This window comes from Calliopsis andreniformis, chromosome 5, assembly GCF_051401765.1.
Source record: "Calliopsis andreniformis isolate RMS-2024a chromosome 5, iyCalAndr_principal, whole genome shotgun sequence".
Classification (NCBI taxonomy): Eukaryota; Metazoa; Arthropoda; class Insecta; order Hymenoptera; family Andrenidae; genus Calliopsis; species Calliopsis andreniformis.
In genome coordinates, this window is record NC_135066.1 from 24,445,549 (window position 1) to 24,462,646 (window position 17,098).

Consider the following 17,098-nt stretch of genomic DNA (forward strand, 5'->3'; position numbering starts at 1 on the left):
TATTTTGAAACGTTCTGCGGCATTTCGTAAATAAAACCAAGATGTTACACAGTTCGGCGACGAAATGACGATCGATACTGGCGATTTTTTCCGAAGGCTCTTTCCTCGTGCTTTCGCATCCCTCCAGCGCGACTTCTCGGGGTGTAGCTTCGTCGAAATACTCGAATTTGATTTGTTAGTTGACACCAACGAGGTTGGATCTTCCTGGGTTACTTTTTTTAGTGGAGGTGGTAGTCTCTTCTTCGGGTCGAAAAAGTCGCAAGCAAATTCATGGGGAAAAACGAAGGGCATAACGAGTGTCTCGCAGATGTGGCCGTTTATGATCACAGGTATTGTCCTGCAAGTTCGAAGGAGCCATCGGTACCCGAGACTGAAGACCGCAAGGGTCGCGTCACGTTTACCATGGAAGTCCTTTCGATGCATTTGGACGGATGAAATATTGAATTGCCCGTTGTTAAAGCGCCAGTTGGGGAAAGCTTCTGAACGTTAAACATTTGGTCAACGGATGTCTCGCATAGACAGACAACCTCGTCGATGAGAAGAAAATACGGCAATTGTATTCTCATTCTTTAGTTACTTCAATATCAGAGTCCTATAACCGGCATATATTTTATTACGGCACACACATACAGTGATCATCCGATGTTTGTTTCTCTCTTCCCCAGTTTTCGTAAACCTTTTCGACCTATAGGGGAGGCTTACCCATGTATTAAAGATTTAACGGATCTTTTACATGCACGTAAATGCATTTAGGTACATGTAAAATCAGGACGTCCTTTATAAACCACTTGGAAGTTAAATTCAATACAATGGCAATACTTTTTTTCCTTCGGAATATTTCAACGAATATCTGTTTATTTTTTCAATTTTGTTTCATAAAAATATTTTGGAAGATAACAGGGCAAACAATAGGAATAAAATGTACGGTCACTACATGTGCAGCGTGATAAAAAGCAAGCCTCGGTCGCAAGACGCAGACATCGAAATTGTTAAAGGGATTCGAATACAATTGATGTATTTAACCTCCGATGCAACATCGAATTAGTCTCTGCCAGACATTCGTTGACCAAATGTTTAAGGGCAAAAGAGTTTCCCCAACTCGGTTTTTAACAACAGGCAATTCCATATGTCAGCCGTCCGAATGCATCGAAAGGACTTCCATGGTAAGCGCGACGTGACCCTCGCGGCCTTCGGTCTCGGGTACGGATGGATCCTTCGAACTAGGCAAGGCAATACCTGTGATCATAAACGGCCACATCTGCAAGACACTCGTTACGGTCTCCTACGCTAATCCGATATGCCTTTGCTTTTCCCCATGAATTTGCTTGTGACTTTTTCGACTCGAAGGAGAAACTACCACCTCTACTAAAAAAAGTAACCGAGGAAGATCCAACCTTATTGGTGTCAGCTAGCAAATCAAATTCGAGTATTTTGACGAAGCTACACCCCGAGAAGTCGTGCTGTCTCAGTTTCAGCGCCATTTGTTTAAACAAAATGTTTTGTAATACACATATTTTAAACCCTTTTATTGAAAAAATTGAATAATTTTACACGCACTATCATTCTTCTTCTTCTCCCCAATCGATATAATAATGATCCTGTAAGCGTTAACGAATATACGTAACATGATATGTCGATGGTTGATCGGGCGAGGCTCCGAGGAGTCTGTGTTTTGTATATATTAACTGGAGAGCGTGATTTTCCGGGGCGACACGTTTGAGCGCGAGTTCAGTCTTAGCTGGTTCATGACATTGGAGGGATTAAAATATATTATATGATCACCTTTTTAACGGTTTTGTGTCATTGCAACTCATCCTAAAATCCATTCCGAATAATCTTCTTAGCCCCCAAACGTCTGTATCTTCCCCCTCAATCCACAACAAAAGGAAAATTAAATCCTGCTGCCATCTCCATCGATATCTACTAACAGCTCTTCGATAATTTAAATTTATGTAGCCTGTAATTGGGGGATACAGCTTCTTCTGTAAGATTAAAAATAAAAAAGATTATTAAAAGCATTTCATCCTCATCATATAAGTTCTCCCACAATTTGAAAAAGATGTGAATATTTATACATACCAAGTATGCAAAATGTTAAAATTTGACAACACTGATCATTATTTTGTCTTCTTTTTCTCCACTACTTTTCTCCATAGCTAATTTCATGTACTGAATCACATTTACCTTCCCACTCCCACATTTGCATTTTTATCGATCAATTCTTTTCGTCGGTAAAACAGTTTGGATGAGCATTGATTTTAACCTTATCAACAATTCAGCTACTAGAATTGCCTGTTTACCATCTGTTGGTAAGACCTGGATGAAAACCTTATTGATGGATTCTTTCCCCTTTTCCCTTTCACAAACTCTGTAACACACGGGCGAGTCCGTGTGTGCTGATTTTCTTAGGATGCGTGTCCGTTTTCTGTTATTACCGAACACCTGTAAGATCTTCCGTTGCCGTGAGGTCTGCACAGTCCAGATCAATTGTACAATAAACACCTATGTAAGATACTCGACGTTTCGTCATCGCCTTGCCGTGAAGGCTAGATTCCGTGCGTTTGGTCCACGACTTTTCCTCTTCCTCTCCGAGCTAACCGAGGTGTTCCGCCATACCTGTACTGCAAGGGTTGCGTATAATTGTCGAATTTCACAGTATTTGGCACGAAAGTGCCTGGTGCCCATACAGTTGAATGTCGTTTGGCGAGTGACTTGCAGGGCGGATACGGCGAAGTTTATTAGGCCTCCCTGCCTCGAACTCACGGCAATTCGACGCAGGAAAAGTTTTCCACCCCATCGAGAAAATAAGTAACCTGATAGTATTTATGTATGATGATACTCGTAAAATTGATTTTCGTGATTGGAAATGAAATGTTATAAAAAATCAAGCCAATTGAAATAAAAATAAGCTAAAACAAAGTTATTATCTTACTTAATAAAATGGTTCGATGTATATATGTTTACAATATTTACAGGTATATTTGTTTCAATTACAAACAAGTTACTTATGTTATTACTTATTTCAATTTTTATTCATTACGGAAAAATTAAAAAGAGTATGTATGTAATTTTAATAAGTATCTCACTTCAATATGTCATATAGTCCGAATATGGTCAATAAATAATGTTCAATAAATGATACGCATACCAGAAACCTGTATTACTCAAAATTTAAAACCTGATGGAATTACAAAATTCCCTAACTACAACTGATATCATTTTGTAATTATATCGAGATATACAAAACTATTGAATGAATTGAATCATAAATTGCGTTTTGTGTGGTGTTCACAGTAACAAATAATAATATAGTATCACAAATGATCGTTTCGCCAATTAAAAATTAGTTTTGATTAATGTAACAGTTAAAGCTGTACGGTAATTATTTAGAAGTTGTCTATCCTCACCGATTTCGGTGGTTTTGAAATATGTAATACACCACAAAATTTTGAATAATTTTTTCCTATACATACATCCGTCATTCGGCTTCAACTCTCTAGATATTTGTAAAAAACTGCTGCTATTATCACATTGAATTCTGTCTATACGTACGAGTCCGTCGCACCGTCAGCAATATCATAGGGCCACCGCTTATCTATTGTTACCATGAAAACATCTTGTGATCGTCAGCCAATACATATAACATCGATGAAATATAATGCAGAGTTTTTGATCTTTAACTGATAGATACAAACAGACCGCCAAGTCTGTGTCATTCGAAAAAAAGGGCTTTGTCTCCACTATTCGACATTGTTTGCGATTCGTTTTTATTATATCTACCTTCTTTATAAATGTCTTCAGTACAAACTGAGCCATATTATGCGCAAGTCATTCCAAACTTCCCCGAATCACGCGCACCGTAGAAAGCAGACTTTAGCAATCTACGATCCTTTGGCAGATAAACGTATGAACCAAATAAAATAATACCGTTCCATTTCTCTAGGACCATTACAGAACTAAAGATGCATTGATAATGAAATTCATGAATTTGTGAATTTATGTAATAATTATGATGATTTTGCACAAATTGTAATAGAACAAAAAGTAATTCATAGCACGATGAATGGTGTAGAATGCAACAAATAACTGATACATGACCGAAAAGGTAATGTTTACATGTTACAATGTATCTTACATAAAAAAACGAAACAGAAAAGACTGTAAAAAAACAATGTTCTACAAAAATTACGGTGTTTCCTAATACATGGTTTCAACAAATTTAGTTATGTATTTATACTATATGCCGCTTTATTACATACCATATAATATTTCACTCTCCTCGACTGCAGTTTTTAATAACTAATTCAAATACTCCACATGTATTCCAAAAGTGACACAATTTGAAAAATGAGACAATTTGGTAAATACACCTCTATTCATTATCAAAATTTTTCTAATTAAATATCGAAATTGTAGAGTTTATTCAAAAAATGGGTAAATATACAGATTAGGGGAGCCACATCCGATTTCAATGACCTTGGAATATGTTGTCAAGGTCATCATTCTGAACAACTTTTCCTTATACATATACCCGGCGGTCTCTTAGTTATCGAGATATTCGCAAAAATGTTTTCAATATTAAAAAATGTGATCGGAGTTGGTCCGGGTTAGGTTCATTAGCGGGGAGGGGTTTGCAAAAATGTATAAATAATAGCCACGTTCCTACTTGTTTATTCCTTTATATCTTCATTTATTTTATATGTATCTGCCATTACTTGAAAAAAGCATCCAGTTGTTCGTCAAAATCGAATGTTCTTTTAAATACAAATTCTGCCAGATAGTGGTTGAAATGATATAATGATATCCTCTACGACCATACCTAGGAATATTGCCACGAATATTTCTCCATAGTCTTTCAATATTCTGGTATGGACACCTGTGATTGGATCAACGAACTTCCGCAATGATAACGTATACCAAAATATAGTCCTGTACATCCATTGCAATCTATTATTTGCATGATTATGCAGTCAAATCTATCCTAAACATTAGAAATACGGTATATACTACCAAACATACTTTTCCGTATAATTCGAAAACTAAGATCCAGCTGTGATTATATATAAAAAAGTTGTTCAGGATCCGGTACTCTCTTGTATTCCCACCCCAATAAAACTTAATCCAAACATAACGTTCCTACATTTTATCCAACGATAGATTAAACGCATATTGCCATCTTGTAAGCATCCTGTTTGAATTCACGAGGTACTTTCTCGATGAGTTTACCAGTTATAAATATTGGTTACCATCTACCGCGATGTATTTAGAGAAACAATAGACAATTAGTAGTCCTATGCTGAATTGTACATTGCAACGAATGTGTATGTAAATGCAGAATTCAATGTAATAGTTGCAATAATATTTTGCGAATATTTCGAAAATAATCACCGAGTGGTGATTATATGTATAGAAAAAAATTGTACAAAATTTTATGCTCTATAACATATTTCAAAATCATGAAAATTGGTGAGAATAGAAAAATTCTAAATACTTACCGATTTTAGGATTATACGGTAAAAGAACATGCATCTATAAAGAGTTACACTATAAGAAAGCAATATTTAATTAGATAAATATCTTATGTTGAACGCTGAATCATCCTCAACTTGTTTAACTGATCGTAAGACAATATTCTCGCGATAGTTGTACTACCTTTGGAACTGGTCCTATCTCACTATCGAGGAGGTACTACGAATTTCGGCGTCAGATTACTTCGGAATAAGGGTCGGCGGTTTGGTGTTCATGCAGAAAAGAATAGTGATTGAAAGAGAGAGACAACACTAATGTAACGTCATTAGAAAGTATAAACTTTTTTATTTTTGATTTTTTGTTAATAAAAATATCACCGTTATAGTGGGGTGAATTTTCTGATTAAAATGATATTAAACACGATACGATTTGAATTATATTTACCGGTTCAACAAATGTTGATATTTCTTTCATTACGTACATATCGCTCTTCATAATTTACAAATGGTCCAAATTATGTGATGCTTGGTTTCATTTTCACTTGCTGTAACATCTGAGCTAATGAACCTTTAAGTAACAGCGTCGCTTCGATAAATCGGTTTATAAAACCCATAACGTGTAGGCGGAAACGTTTTTGCGCTTTTGATTTCCTTATGTATTCTACTCACATTGATAAATTCATTCCGTGTGTTCCGAAAATGCTCTCGTATTATATCGTGTTTGGTACCATTTTAATCAAAAATTAATTTGTGAAAGTACCAATTAACTACCAATTAAAGTTTCATTGTGAAAGTTTCATTGATAAAAAACTAAAAATTAAAAATTAAATTTCAATGGTACATTAGTATTGTCTCATCTATACAGAACCCGGATACACTAGCACAGGCAAATCAACACCAAAATCCTACCCGATTGAACGGGTTCCCCCGATAGGAGTAGAGACAGATTCGGTATCACTAACGCGTGGCTCCAGAAGCCTGCTATCGAGAGAATACTGTAATTGCATATCCGGTTAATGTCTTCCACTGACTCTATCTATGATCGTTTGAGTCAGAATTCTTCCCGCAAGATCTTTAGCTATGTTGGTTAACTGATCACTGAAATTTGGTTTTCTAGTTGATGAAGATTTAACACTGTAACCTCCCTGATATCCTCCCTGGTATCCTCCCTGTGGATATCCTTGTGAATTTCCTTGCGGATATCCTTGTGAATTTCCTTGTGAATATCCTTGTGAATTTCCTTGTGGATATCCTTGTGAATATCCTTGTGGATATCCTTGTGAATTTCCTTGTGGATATCCTTGTGGATATCCTTGTGAATTTCCTTGTGGATATCCTTGTGAATTCCCTTGTGGATATCCTTGTGAATTTCCTTGTGGATATCCTTGTGGATATCCTTGTGAATTTCCTTGTGGATATCCTTGTGAATTTCCTTGTGGATATCCTTGTGAATTTCCTTGTGGATATCCACGTGGATATCCTTGTGAATGTCCTTGTGGATATTCTTGAGAGTGTCCATGAGGATATCTTTCAGGATGTCCCGAGTAACCAGAATTACTGTTCAGTGGGTAACCAGATTGTGACGGATATCCAGAAGAATTTCGTAGAAAATATTTTGGCTGTGTTGGGTAACTCGAACTTCCCGAAGAATATCCAGATGCTGATGGATACCCAGAACTAGTCCTCGATGGATATCCGAAGTTGTTTCTAGATGAACTTCCAACTTCTGATAGATAACTAGAAGAGCTAGAGGGGCTTCTAGACTCCGATGGGTACCCAGAGCTTCTTGAGGAATATTCAGATGGATAGGAACCAGACCTGGATGAATAATTAAACAAACTACTTCTGGAAGGGTAACCCAAATTGGATACATAACCCGATGAGTTGTCTGATGGATTCCTTGAGGGTGGATAAGAACTTTTGGTAGCATCAGCACTAGGATATTCACTTCCAAATGGATATCCGGACTTAGTCGATTGTGAATCGGATGCCGAGGAGGCCATTCCATTATTGCTTTGTCGTCTTGTGATTATTCTGTTATCTCCGTTGTTGAATTCTGTGAACAATTCGTTATCTACTTCCTAATCATTTAGAAAATTTCTTTCTAAGCATATCCCCATGCCATGCTGTACTCAAGTTAATTTTCATCATTTGTCTTTTATGTATTAACATTGTTAGTGTTACAGATATTATGGAATTTTGTTTAAATATTATAGTCATTACCTTCCTTGTATCTTGACAGGCAGGCTGTATAGCAAGTTAGTCATGCAACTTCATGTTTTTATTTCTATATCTGCTAATGTCAGTGCCATTCGACAATGTGCCGTTTTCGTTAATAATTAATTGTTAAATGTCCATTGCTTCAAAGTGACTCTACACATTCAGTATCCACTATTAGTAATATATTTTGGCTTATTTACTTAATAACTTGTAACATAAATGTTGTTTTATGAAATGAGTATTTCGTCTGAATGTAGCAAAGAATCAGAAATACGGTGAAAATGTTGATGCTATATAGTATATTCCACTTCTTTATTTACTACATGTGATTATATATTTTAACTACTTCTTGAGTACTTTAGGGATCTATAAGATATGTGTATAATTATATAAGTACGACATACAACAGTAATATGGCACTAAAAAGGAAGAATCCACAGTTATCATTTATGAATGATGTCAATGCATCTATTGACACTACTTTCGAACAACATTATAAAATAGAAACCATCAATTCTACCATATTCAATATTATATCTGTTTACGAAAGAACAATACAGTTTGTCGTATTTTATGATAACTGTAGTTTCCGATTTACAAAACAAACTCTAAGCCCAAAGTTTACATGTAAGATACAACATTTTGTAAGTAATTTTTTACTGATTAGCCAGAAAATCTCCAGATTCTGTTTCCTTGATTATCAACAGAAGTATGAGTATTATAATAATTTCCATTACTTAGGTGACTAAGGCTCTTAGGTGTAGTTACAACACGTGATCCATGAATGTCATTTCCAAACAACCTAGAAAAAATAGAACCATCGCCGATAGTATTCCTTGATCCAGCGTTACCGCTAATTCTTCCTCCAAACCCACTGGAAGAAGACCTCGGTGGAGGAGTTGATCTGACTGTTCCTGGTTTTCGCGTCGGATACACTGTTAAATTGTAGTGTAGTAGTCAAAAATCCAGTCCACATTCTTACGCGAAAAGAGGTTTGGCATTCATTCATGTTTAACCCTCGGAAGGCGAACTCGTGTGCACTAACGGCGTACGCCGAGTCATTTTGACGTCGAGTTCGCCGGCCAAGACTTAATATAGTGAAATATAATAAAAAATATGTGTAATTTATTTGCTAAATTAAATTCTGATTGTAATTCCAATTAACATAAACAAGCAGGGGTTAAACTTCATCATAGGAGGCCAAAAAACTGATAATCTCTTTTCGTATTTATCGATAGTATTTCTCAAGTAGAATTAAAAAATATCAATTTTAACTTTAAGAATTCATAGTATCAAAAGTTATACGTATTTAAAGATGCATATTATACGGCTTATTTAGTGCTATACTGGCTCTGTTCAATGTCCGTGGGATTAAGTCGGCAAAGGAACTTATGTTTTTCGTAATATGTCATTTTGACGGCATAGATTAAAAAATAAATTATATTCACAATTTTCATTATTTTCTAAAAATATCATTTCGTTTAATTGCAACCATTAAAGTCACGTTAAATCAGTGTCACTTTTTTAGCAGAAACATCGCCATAAAATTTCGCAAATGTTAATCGGCGAAATCTTTGTCGTGAAAACGTATTCTTCCGCGTACCCAGTCCTTCGCAGCATATCAACTTGATTCAATTTTCTGCGCATGCGTATTGTTGGAGCGCGCGCTATCCGAGGAGAGTTAGTGGGGTTCGGCAGAAGTGGGGAAGGAAGTACATTTATACCTAGCACCTAGACCAAGCAGGACATTCAGTCAATGTACTCAGAACTGGGAAGTAAATATAAAAATAAACGACTTATACTCTAAATTGTGTTATTATTATTTGGGTGCAAGAGCAGCACACGCACCATCATCACCCATATTACAAATTCAGGTGAACCTATCAAAGTGTTACACCCTCACCGATTTGGACGATTTTTAAGTATGCTATAAAGGACGATATTTTTAACAGTTTTTTTCTGTGAGAAAATTGGCGGTCGGCTTTAGATTTCGAGTTATTGAGGAAAAACTGTTGCTGCTACTATTTTGAATTCTACCTTTACGTGCACATTCGCAGCAGGATATGCGTGAGTCGGTGGATGCCGCTCATCTAATGTTTCTATAAACACGTTGTGACGGTCAGGAAGCAGTGTATATGACGGGTGAACTTTTTAGGTTTCTAATGACCTTGAAAAGAGTAAAACTCCGCCAAAATTAGTGTCAACCGAGGAGCCCCGCGGAGAAGCTGTTGATCATGTTGATGTGTACCATGCTGGGAGATTCCACAGATCGGAAGGAAACAATATAAAACATACCCCCAACACCTTATAATATCCCATTAAGTCTAAGTTCACTCAGTGTACAAAGGTAACCTAAACCATTTTAGGCTAAAATGAGAAAATTCGTAACACAATATATTTCTCCCTCAATTCATTCCCAAGTTGACACTTGGCTAACTCAATTGTTCTATTTCTAAACAATCTTTTTCATTTTCCCGACAATCAATATTGGGTCATTCTACAGGTAATCGGACACTTTTCGGATTACCATTTCGAATTTTGTGGAAATTTGAACACGCTGTAGTCTTTAATGTTATTTAATGATATTTGACTTTAACGATATTTAGTGATATTTTCAAATTTTTCAATTCGTACTCGGTACTTAAAAAGATAAATATACAGATTAGGGGAGCCACATGCGATTTCAATAACCTTGGAATATATTGTCAATGTCATCATTCTGAACAACTTTTCCCTATACATATACTCGGCGGTCTCTTTTAGTTTTCGAGATATTCGCAAAAATGTTTTCAATATTAAAAAATGTGATCGCAGTTGGTCCGGGTTAGGTTCATTAGCGGGGAAGGGTTTGGGGAGGTGCGGCAGCCACTCCCCAAAATAATAGACACATTCCTACTTGTTTATTTATTTATATCTACAGTTATTTTCTATGTATGTGCCATTACTTGAAAAAAAGCATTCAGTCGTTCGTCAAAATCGAATGTTCTTTTAAATACAAATTCTGCCAGATAGTAGTTGAAATGATATCCTCTACGACTATATCTAGGAATATTGCCACGAATATTTCTCCATAGTCTTTCAATATTCTGGGTATGGATACCTGTGATTGGATCAACGAAATTTTTTGAACGATTCACTACAAAATGTTGATATATATTTTTATCAATTTGTTCATATGCTTTCCAACAATCACTATGAATTATTGTGCCAGGATCAATCTTTTTTAATATAAGAGGCAGTAATACATCTGCTCTACGGGACAGAATTGGTACTACAAATATCTTTTTTGTGTCACGGGCTATACCACCGAAAATCCATTGTCCCGTAATAAGTCGTGCACGACTATACTTTTGACGTCCAAATTTGGCTTCATCGATTTTTACAATAATTAATGCACCACTTTACGTTATAACGATTTTTTCGAAACTGATAATAATGAACCGTCTTTCCTCGAGTTCTTTCGACATCATAAGAAATATTAACAATATAGGTTTCAACGAGAAAGCTAAACAGAAGCTCTCGCTAACGAATCTAACCCAGACCCATTTCGATCACTCTTTTCAATATTGAAAACTTTCTTTGCGAATATCTCGAAAACTAAAAGAGACCGCCGGGTATATGTATAGGGAAAAGTTGTTCAGAATGATGACCTTGACAACATATTCCAAGGTCATTGAAATCGGAGGTGTCTCCCCTAATCTATACAGAGTGTAACAAGAATGTCGCAGTTCCTTAAAAGGGGTGATTCAAGGGGTGATTTGAAGCAACTTTTTCCTTAGCAAAGATGTAAGATGAGGCTTCGTTAACCAGTTATTAACGAGAAACACCGGCCAATGAGAGCACACGTTTGCCGCCCGAGCGACCGTGATAGCGTTGGGTACGCGCTGGGCGCCACGGTTGTACTCCGAACAAGAAGTCGGCATGTGTCGACGGAAATAGCATTAGTATGAAAATATTTGCATAACGTATAAACGAAAAAGCAATGCAACAAAAGAAATGAACGGAGAATTGGAGAATTAACGTTGAAGATAGAAACGTTGAAAGTAGTCTGCGTTAGATTTAAAAAATAATAATCATTAATGAATTAAATGCAATTCATCTGTAGTTTGTAAATCTGTGTCACTGAGTCACTGTACCGATCCTGGTCACTGACCGTCGAAATGGTTTATGGTAGGGTAGAATTTTTTCAAAGAAGCTCCTTGTACCCCCCACGTAGTTTAAGCACCTCAGACCTTCCTTGTTCGGACACTCCGAGATCATGTCTCCTTCGAAACCAAAGCAATAAAGCCATAAATTACCTAAACGCGTGCCCTAGCATAAACCATTTCGACGGTCGATAACCAGGATCGGTACAGTGACCCAGTGACATAGGTTTAGAAACTACAGGTGAAGTTTGTTCTCCTCTTCCTTTATTTTTTGTTGTATTGCTTTTTCGTTTGTATGTTATGCGAATAAGAGATTTACATATTCGTATTCTTACGTTGCACGTAGTTTTCCTTGATTTTAAGTAATTATTCACTTCAAGTGATAAACAAAAAAAGGACTCGGTATTATTTATTATGTCGCTTTCAGTTTTCATACTTATGCTATTTTCTTCGATGTATGACGACTTTCTTGTTCGGAGTACAACCGTAGCATCTAGCGCGCGTATCCAACGCTACCGCGGTCGCTCGGGCGGCAAACTCGCGCTCTCATTGGGCGGTGTTTTTCGTTAATAACTCGTTAACGAAGCCTCATCTTACATTTTCGCTAAGGAAAAAATTGTTTCAAATCACCCCCTGAATCACCCCTTTTAAGGAACTGCGACATTTTTGTTACACTCTGTATAGGGTAGGACAGGGCTTAAAAGTCCACGGGTATAAAAGTCCACCATAAATAATCTGAAAAACTAGTGACGTATCGTTCTTTCTAACTATACGAGGGGAGAGAAGGGGGTGCGGGAGGCCTAATGAGGCATCGCTGGCAGTCAAGCGACGCCGCTAGCAGGAGATACAAGACCGCGTCTCAAAATTTTAACGTAAGTAAATTTTTTCATTATTATTCTTTTTAGTTTCGAGCAGTGTTATTTCGGTTACCATGCCTAAACATAGTTTATTTGTATACGTGATGTATTTGTTTTTCACGATTTATTATTAGTTTTTAGTTAGTTTGAACGGTAATTTTTTTTATAACTTGTAAAAACACTTACACGTAGTTGGAGTGAAAAAAGTTTTCACCCCATTATTAATATATTGGTTATTAAAAACTTTTTTTGTGTTAGTATACGCAACTATAAAAGAAAATCTGATCGTGGAACTAAATCTGTAGAGTTGATGCAACGTGCAGCAGATTTAGTTATCAATGAAAATAAATCATTGAGGCAGGTATGTCGTGACTTTGAATTAAGTAAAACTTCATTGTCAAGATTTATTAAAAGAATGAAGAATGATCCTGTCAACTTGAGATTTGGCTATAGTACTCCAAGGCAGATATTTAATAAAGAATAAGAAGCCAGTTTCACAGAATATTTGCTTAAACGTGCACAAATTTTCCACGGTATAGGTCCTAAAGAAGTTCGTCGCATGGCTCATGACTGTGCCATTAAATATGAAATAAGTGTACCGGAAAAATGTCATACCAACAAAATGGCTGGTAGAGATTAGATGTCTGCTTTTCTTAAACGAAATACAAGTCTCTCCATTAGAAAACCTGAAGCAACAAGTCTCAGCAGAGCTACGGCGTTCAACAAATCTAATGTGCAAGAGTTTTATACGAAATTAGCAGAAGTTATGGACCGAGTTAAATTTACAGCTTCTTCCATATGGAATGCCGATGAAACTGGCGTATCGACTGTCACCAAACCATCAAAAATAGTTGCTGCTAAAGGAAAGCGAAATGTTGGTTCAGTAACATCAGGTGAACGTGGAACCAATGTAACCCCATTAGTAGCGGTTTCAGCTACAAGTTCGTCAATTCCACTTATGTTCATGTTCCCTCGCAAAAAGTTTCAAGACCATTTCATTCGGGATGGTCCTACTGATTGCATTGGTGCTGGAAATTCTAGCGGTTGGATTACTAATGACGAGTTTCTCATATTTGTGCAGCATTTTATCAAGCACGTTAGGCCTAGTAAAGAATCACCTGTTCTGTTGGTTTTAGACAACCATTCTTCACACTTATCTGTACCAACACTAGATCTGGCTAAAGAAAATGGAGTGGTGATACTCTCTTTCCCACCACATTGTTCCCACAAATTACAGCCACTTGACGTGTCGGTATATGGACCTTTTAAAAGATATCTGTCTTCAGCTCAAGATGCATGGATGCAGAATAATGCTGGAAAAACAATGACTATATATGATATCCCTGGAATCGTCCGCACTTCTTTACCTTTAGCTTTGACACCGAGTAACATAATGAGTGGATTTGAAAAAACGGGCATATTTCCCTTCAACCAAGATAAATTTAACGACGCTGATTTTGCACCTAGTTACGTAACGGATCGCCCCATGGAAACTGACAGTAATAAGCCCCAGCCATCGACATCGTCTACTCCTTTGCCAACAGTGTTGTCTAATCCACAGCCTCCAACGTCGTTGGACTCACAGTCATTAACATCGTATGATGCACAGATATCAACATTAATTGATCCACAGGGAGTTTTTTGCCCGAAATCGTACGACCGCTACCTAAAGCCGGACCACGAAAGTCAACTATTAATAGAAAACGCCGTAAAACTACTATTTTAACGGATACACCCGAAAAAGAAAATCTACGTAAAGACCAAGAAATCGCGAATAAGAAAAAGGCTAAAAGTGTAAACGAGAAAAGCAAAGCAAATGAAAAAGTTAAGCAAGTAAAAAAAAGCTATTTTACAAGAGGTTACCAGTGATTAGTTAACCAGTTCTGATGATGAATACTTCTGTTTGATTTGCTGCGAGAAGTACAGTCACAGTGTTCCAGGTGAAGGTTGGATTCAATGCTATTTTTGCAAAAAATGGGCCCATGAAAAATATATTTTAAACAGAGGTTGCATTTACTTTGTTTGTAATAATTGTGATTCAGGAAACGATGAGTCTGATTAAGATAAAATAGAGATACCAAAAAATGTTACTTATGTACATGTTATACTATACTGTAGTTATAATGAAAGAAGAATTTTATTTTTGTGTTACGTTTAAAAAAATATCTGTTGCTTTTTGAAATATGAAAAAGATTTTTTTTGTTAATAACACTGTTTAACACGGGTCTAATTTTGTAAGCGGAAATAAACATTTCTTATAGATTTCCGTTTCTTATAGTCGACGTGCTGATTACGAATATGCAAACCGTTTTTTTCCAGAACGTACAGTTTTTGAACAAATTATTTTTGAAAAAAATGACAAATTCTCAACTTTGGGATTTTTTTGTGCTTTTACCGTAGTAGTTATTTAGTTGCTTTTTGCACGAAATGATTCTGCGGACTCTCCTGAATAAAATAATATAAATAGTTATTAGATTATAAACATCGAAATAGGTTTAAATAACAATTAAAGTGGAAAGGACACCCAAAACGCACCCATTTTTGCTGATATTTTTCACTTTATTTTAAAAAGTAAGGGTCTAGGAGAACATTTGACTATACCACGCGATAGAGCAAACCTTTTTACTAAGAAAAACATCAAGCGAATGTCCAAAATTATTTTTGTTTTCAATATAGAAATAAAATAGTTTGACGAAACGCGCGGCGGCGACAGTGGTACTCAATGACGGCGTCGCGCGCGGAGGACGCCTCGCCTACCGTCTGCCGTTCAGTGGTTCCTATACGCGCACGGCACTCTTATTCTCTGGCAATATTATAATTAATTGACGTATTTATATAAATGTATTATTTAATTATTTATAAATTATTGTCTCACAAATACAAAAACATTGACAATTAATGTACGTATCTAAATCTACTTTTTACTACAGCGAAAAGAGAATATGAAAGTGTATTACTTTCTTACGACGTTTACAAAGATTGGACTGGCTTTAATATTTTTAGATGTGTATGGTTTCTTAAACTAACAATGTCATAAAGATTTTTAACTATTTATATTAGATATCTGGACAATTTAGCGTTATTACCAAGCATCTATAAGATATATAGTCCTGAACGACCTTTACCTACCTTCGCTTAGCATTTTTCCGTAGTATGAAAATAGCCCCTGCCGGAGTGTCACCACGAAGTTATATCGGAATACGTGTGTCTTGTAAATTGTATAGTGTTTTATTATTATTATTATTATTATTATTATTATTATTATTATTTTTATTATTATTATTATTATACAATTAGGATTTGGGGTGTGTAGATTTTATTCCGAACATTTGTAGTGTTAGGTATTTTATAATTTAGTGGTAGTATTAACTTAAGTGCAATTAGGCATAGTGACAATGTCTCGTGCGTGTGTAAACATAGCAGATAACTTTTGTTATGTGTGTGGCGAAGTAATTTTTAAGAACTCGCGAAGAACTATTACGAACTCCATCAAAGAAGCTTACGAAAAATATTTTAATTGCAAATTTGGTGATCAAGATAAAGAATGGGCATCTCAAGCAAGCTGCTCCAGATGCGCTACAGCACTATTAGCCTATAAAAAAAAGGGGAAATAAACCATGCCTTTTGATACACCGATGGTTTGGATGGAACCAACAGACCATGCCACAGATTGTTATTTCTGTCTCACAGACATACGTGGACACACTTTTAAAAACAGAGGAAGAATTTCATATCCGACTGTATCATCGGCTATACGACCAATGTCTGCAGAAGATAACGCACCTTCAACACTTCCAGAAGCCACAACTGCCATTTCATCTTCGAATTCTGGTGAAAACACGGCTGATGAAGCCGATCATGAACTTTTAATGGTTAACCGTCGTATTCATTTAATTAATCAAACGGATTTAAATGACTTGGTACGTGATTTAAATCTACCAAAAAGTAAAGCAGAGCTTTTAGCCTCCAGATTGCAGCAATGGAATCTTCTCACATCAGAAACGTCCATTACTCACTTCCGAAAAAAGAACGAAGATTTTAAAGAATGTTTTCTTACACACGACAATATATGTGACTGTCCTCATGTCGAAATTGTATATGCCAAACTAGGTTACGTACAACAACCTAAAGAATGGAGACTCTTCATAGATTCTTCAAAAACAACTTTAAAGGCAGTATTATTGCACAATGGCAATTTATATCCTTCTGTACCAATTGCATATGGTGCGAAAATAAAAGAAACGTATGATACTTTTAAAACAGTTCTACATAAAATTAATTACAAAAAGTATAATTGGCATATATGTGGAGATTTAAAAGTTATAGGCATATTAATGGGCTTACAAAGTGGGTACACAAAATACTGCTGTTTCTTGTGTGATTGGGATAGTCGAGCAAGGTCAGACCA

The 17,098-nt window shown here is 36.1% G+C and overlaps 2 protein-coding genes across 2 annotated transcripts; both read right to left on the reverse strand.

Annotated features, from left to right (window-relative positions):
• Positions 1-1,847: 1,847 nt before the first annotated feature.
• Positions 1,848-5,964, reverse strand: LOC143179685 (uncharacterized). Its single transcript, XM_076378998.1, has 3 exons — positions 5,914-5,964; positions 2,080-2,469; positions 1,848-1,982 (listed from the first exon to the last, which is right to left on the reverse strand). The coding sequence occupies exons 1-2, from the start codon at positions 5,962-5,964 to the stop codon at positions 2,209-2,211; spliced, it is 312 nt and encodes a 103-aa protein (XP_076235113.1). The 3' UTR covers positions 1,848-1,982; positions 2,080-2,208.
• On the reverse strand, positions 3,140-7,471 carry LOC143179686 (uncharacterized). Its single transcript, XM_076378999.1, has one exon. It carries the CDS (start codon positions 7,469-7,471, stop codon positions 6,482-6,484), a length of 990 nt encoding a protein of 329 aa, XP_076235114.1. The 3' UTR covers positions 3,140-6,481.
• Between the last annotated feature and the right edge of the window lie 9,627 nt (positions 7,472-17,098).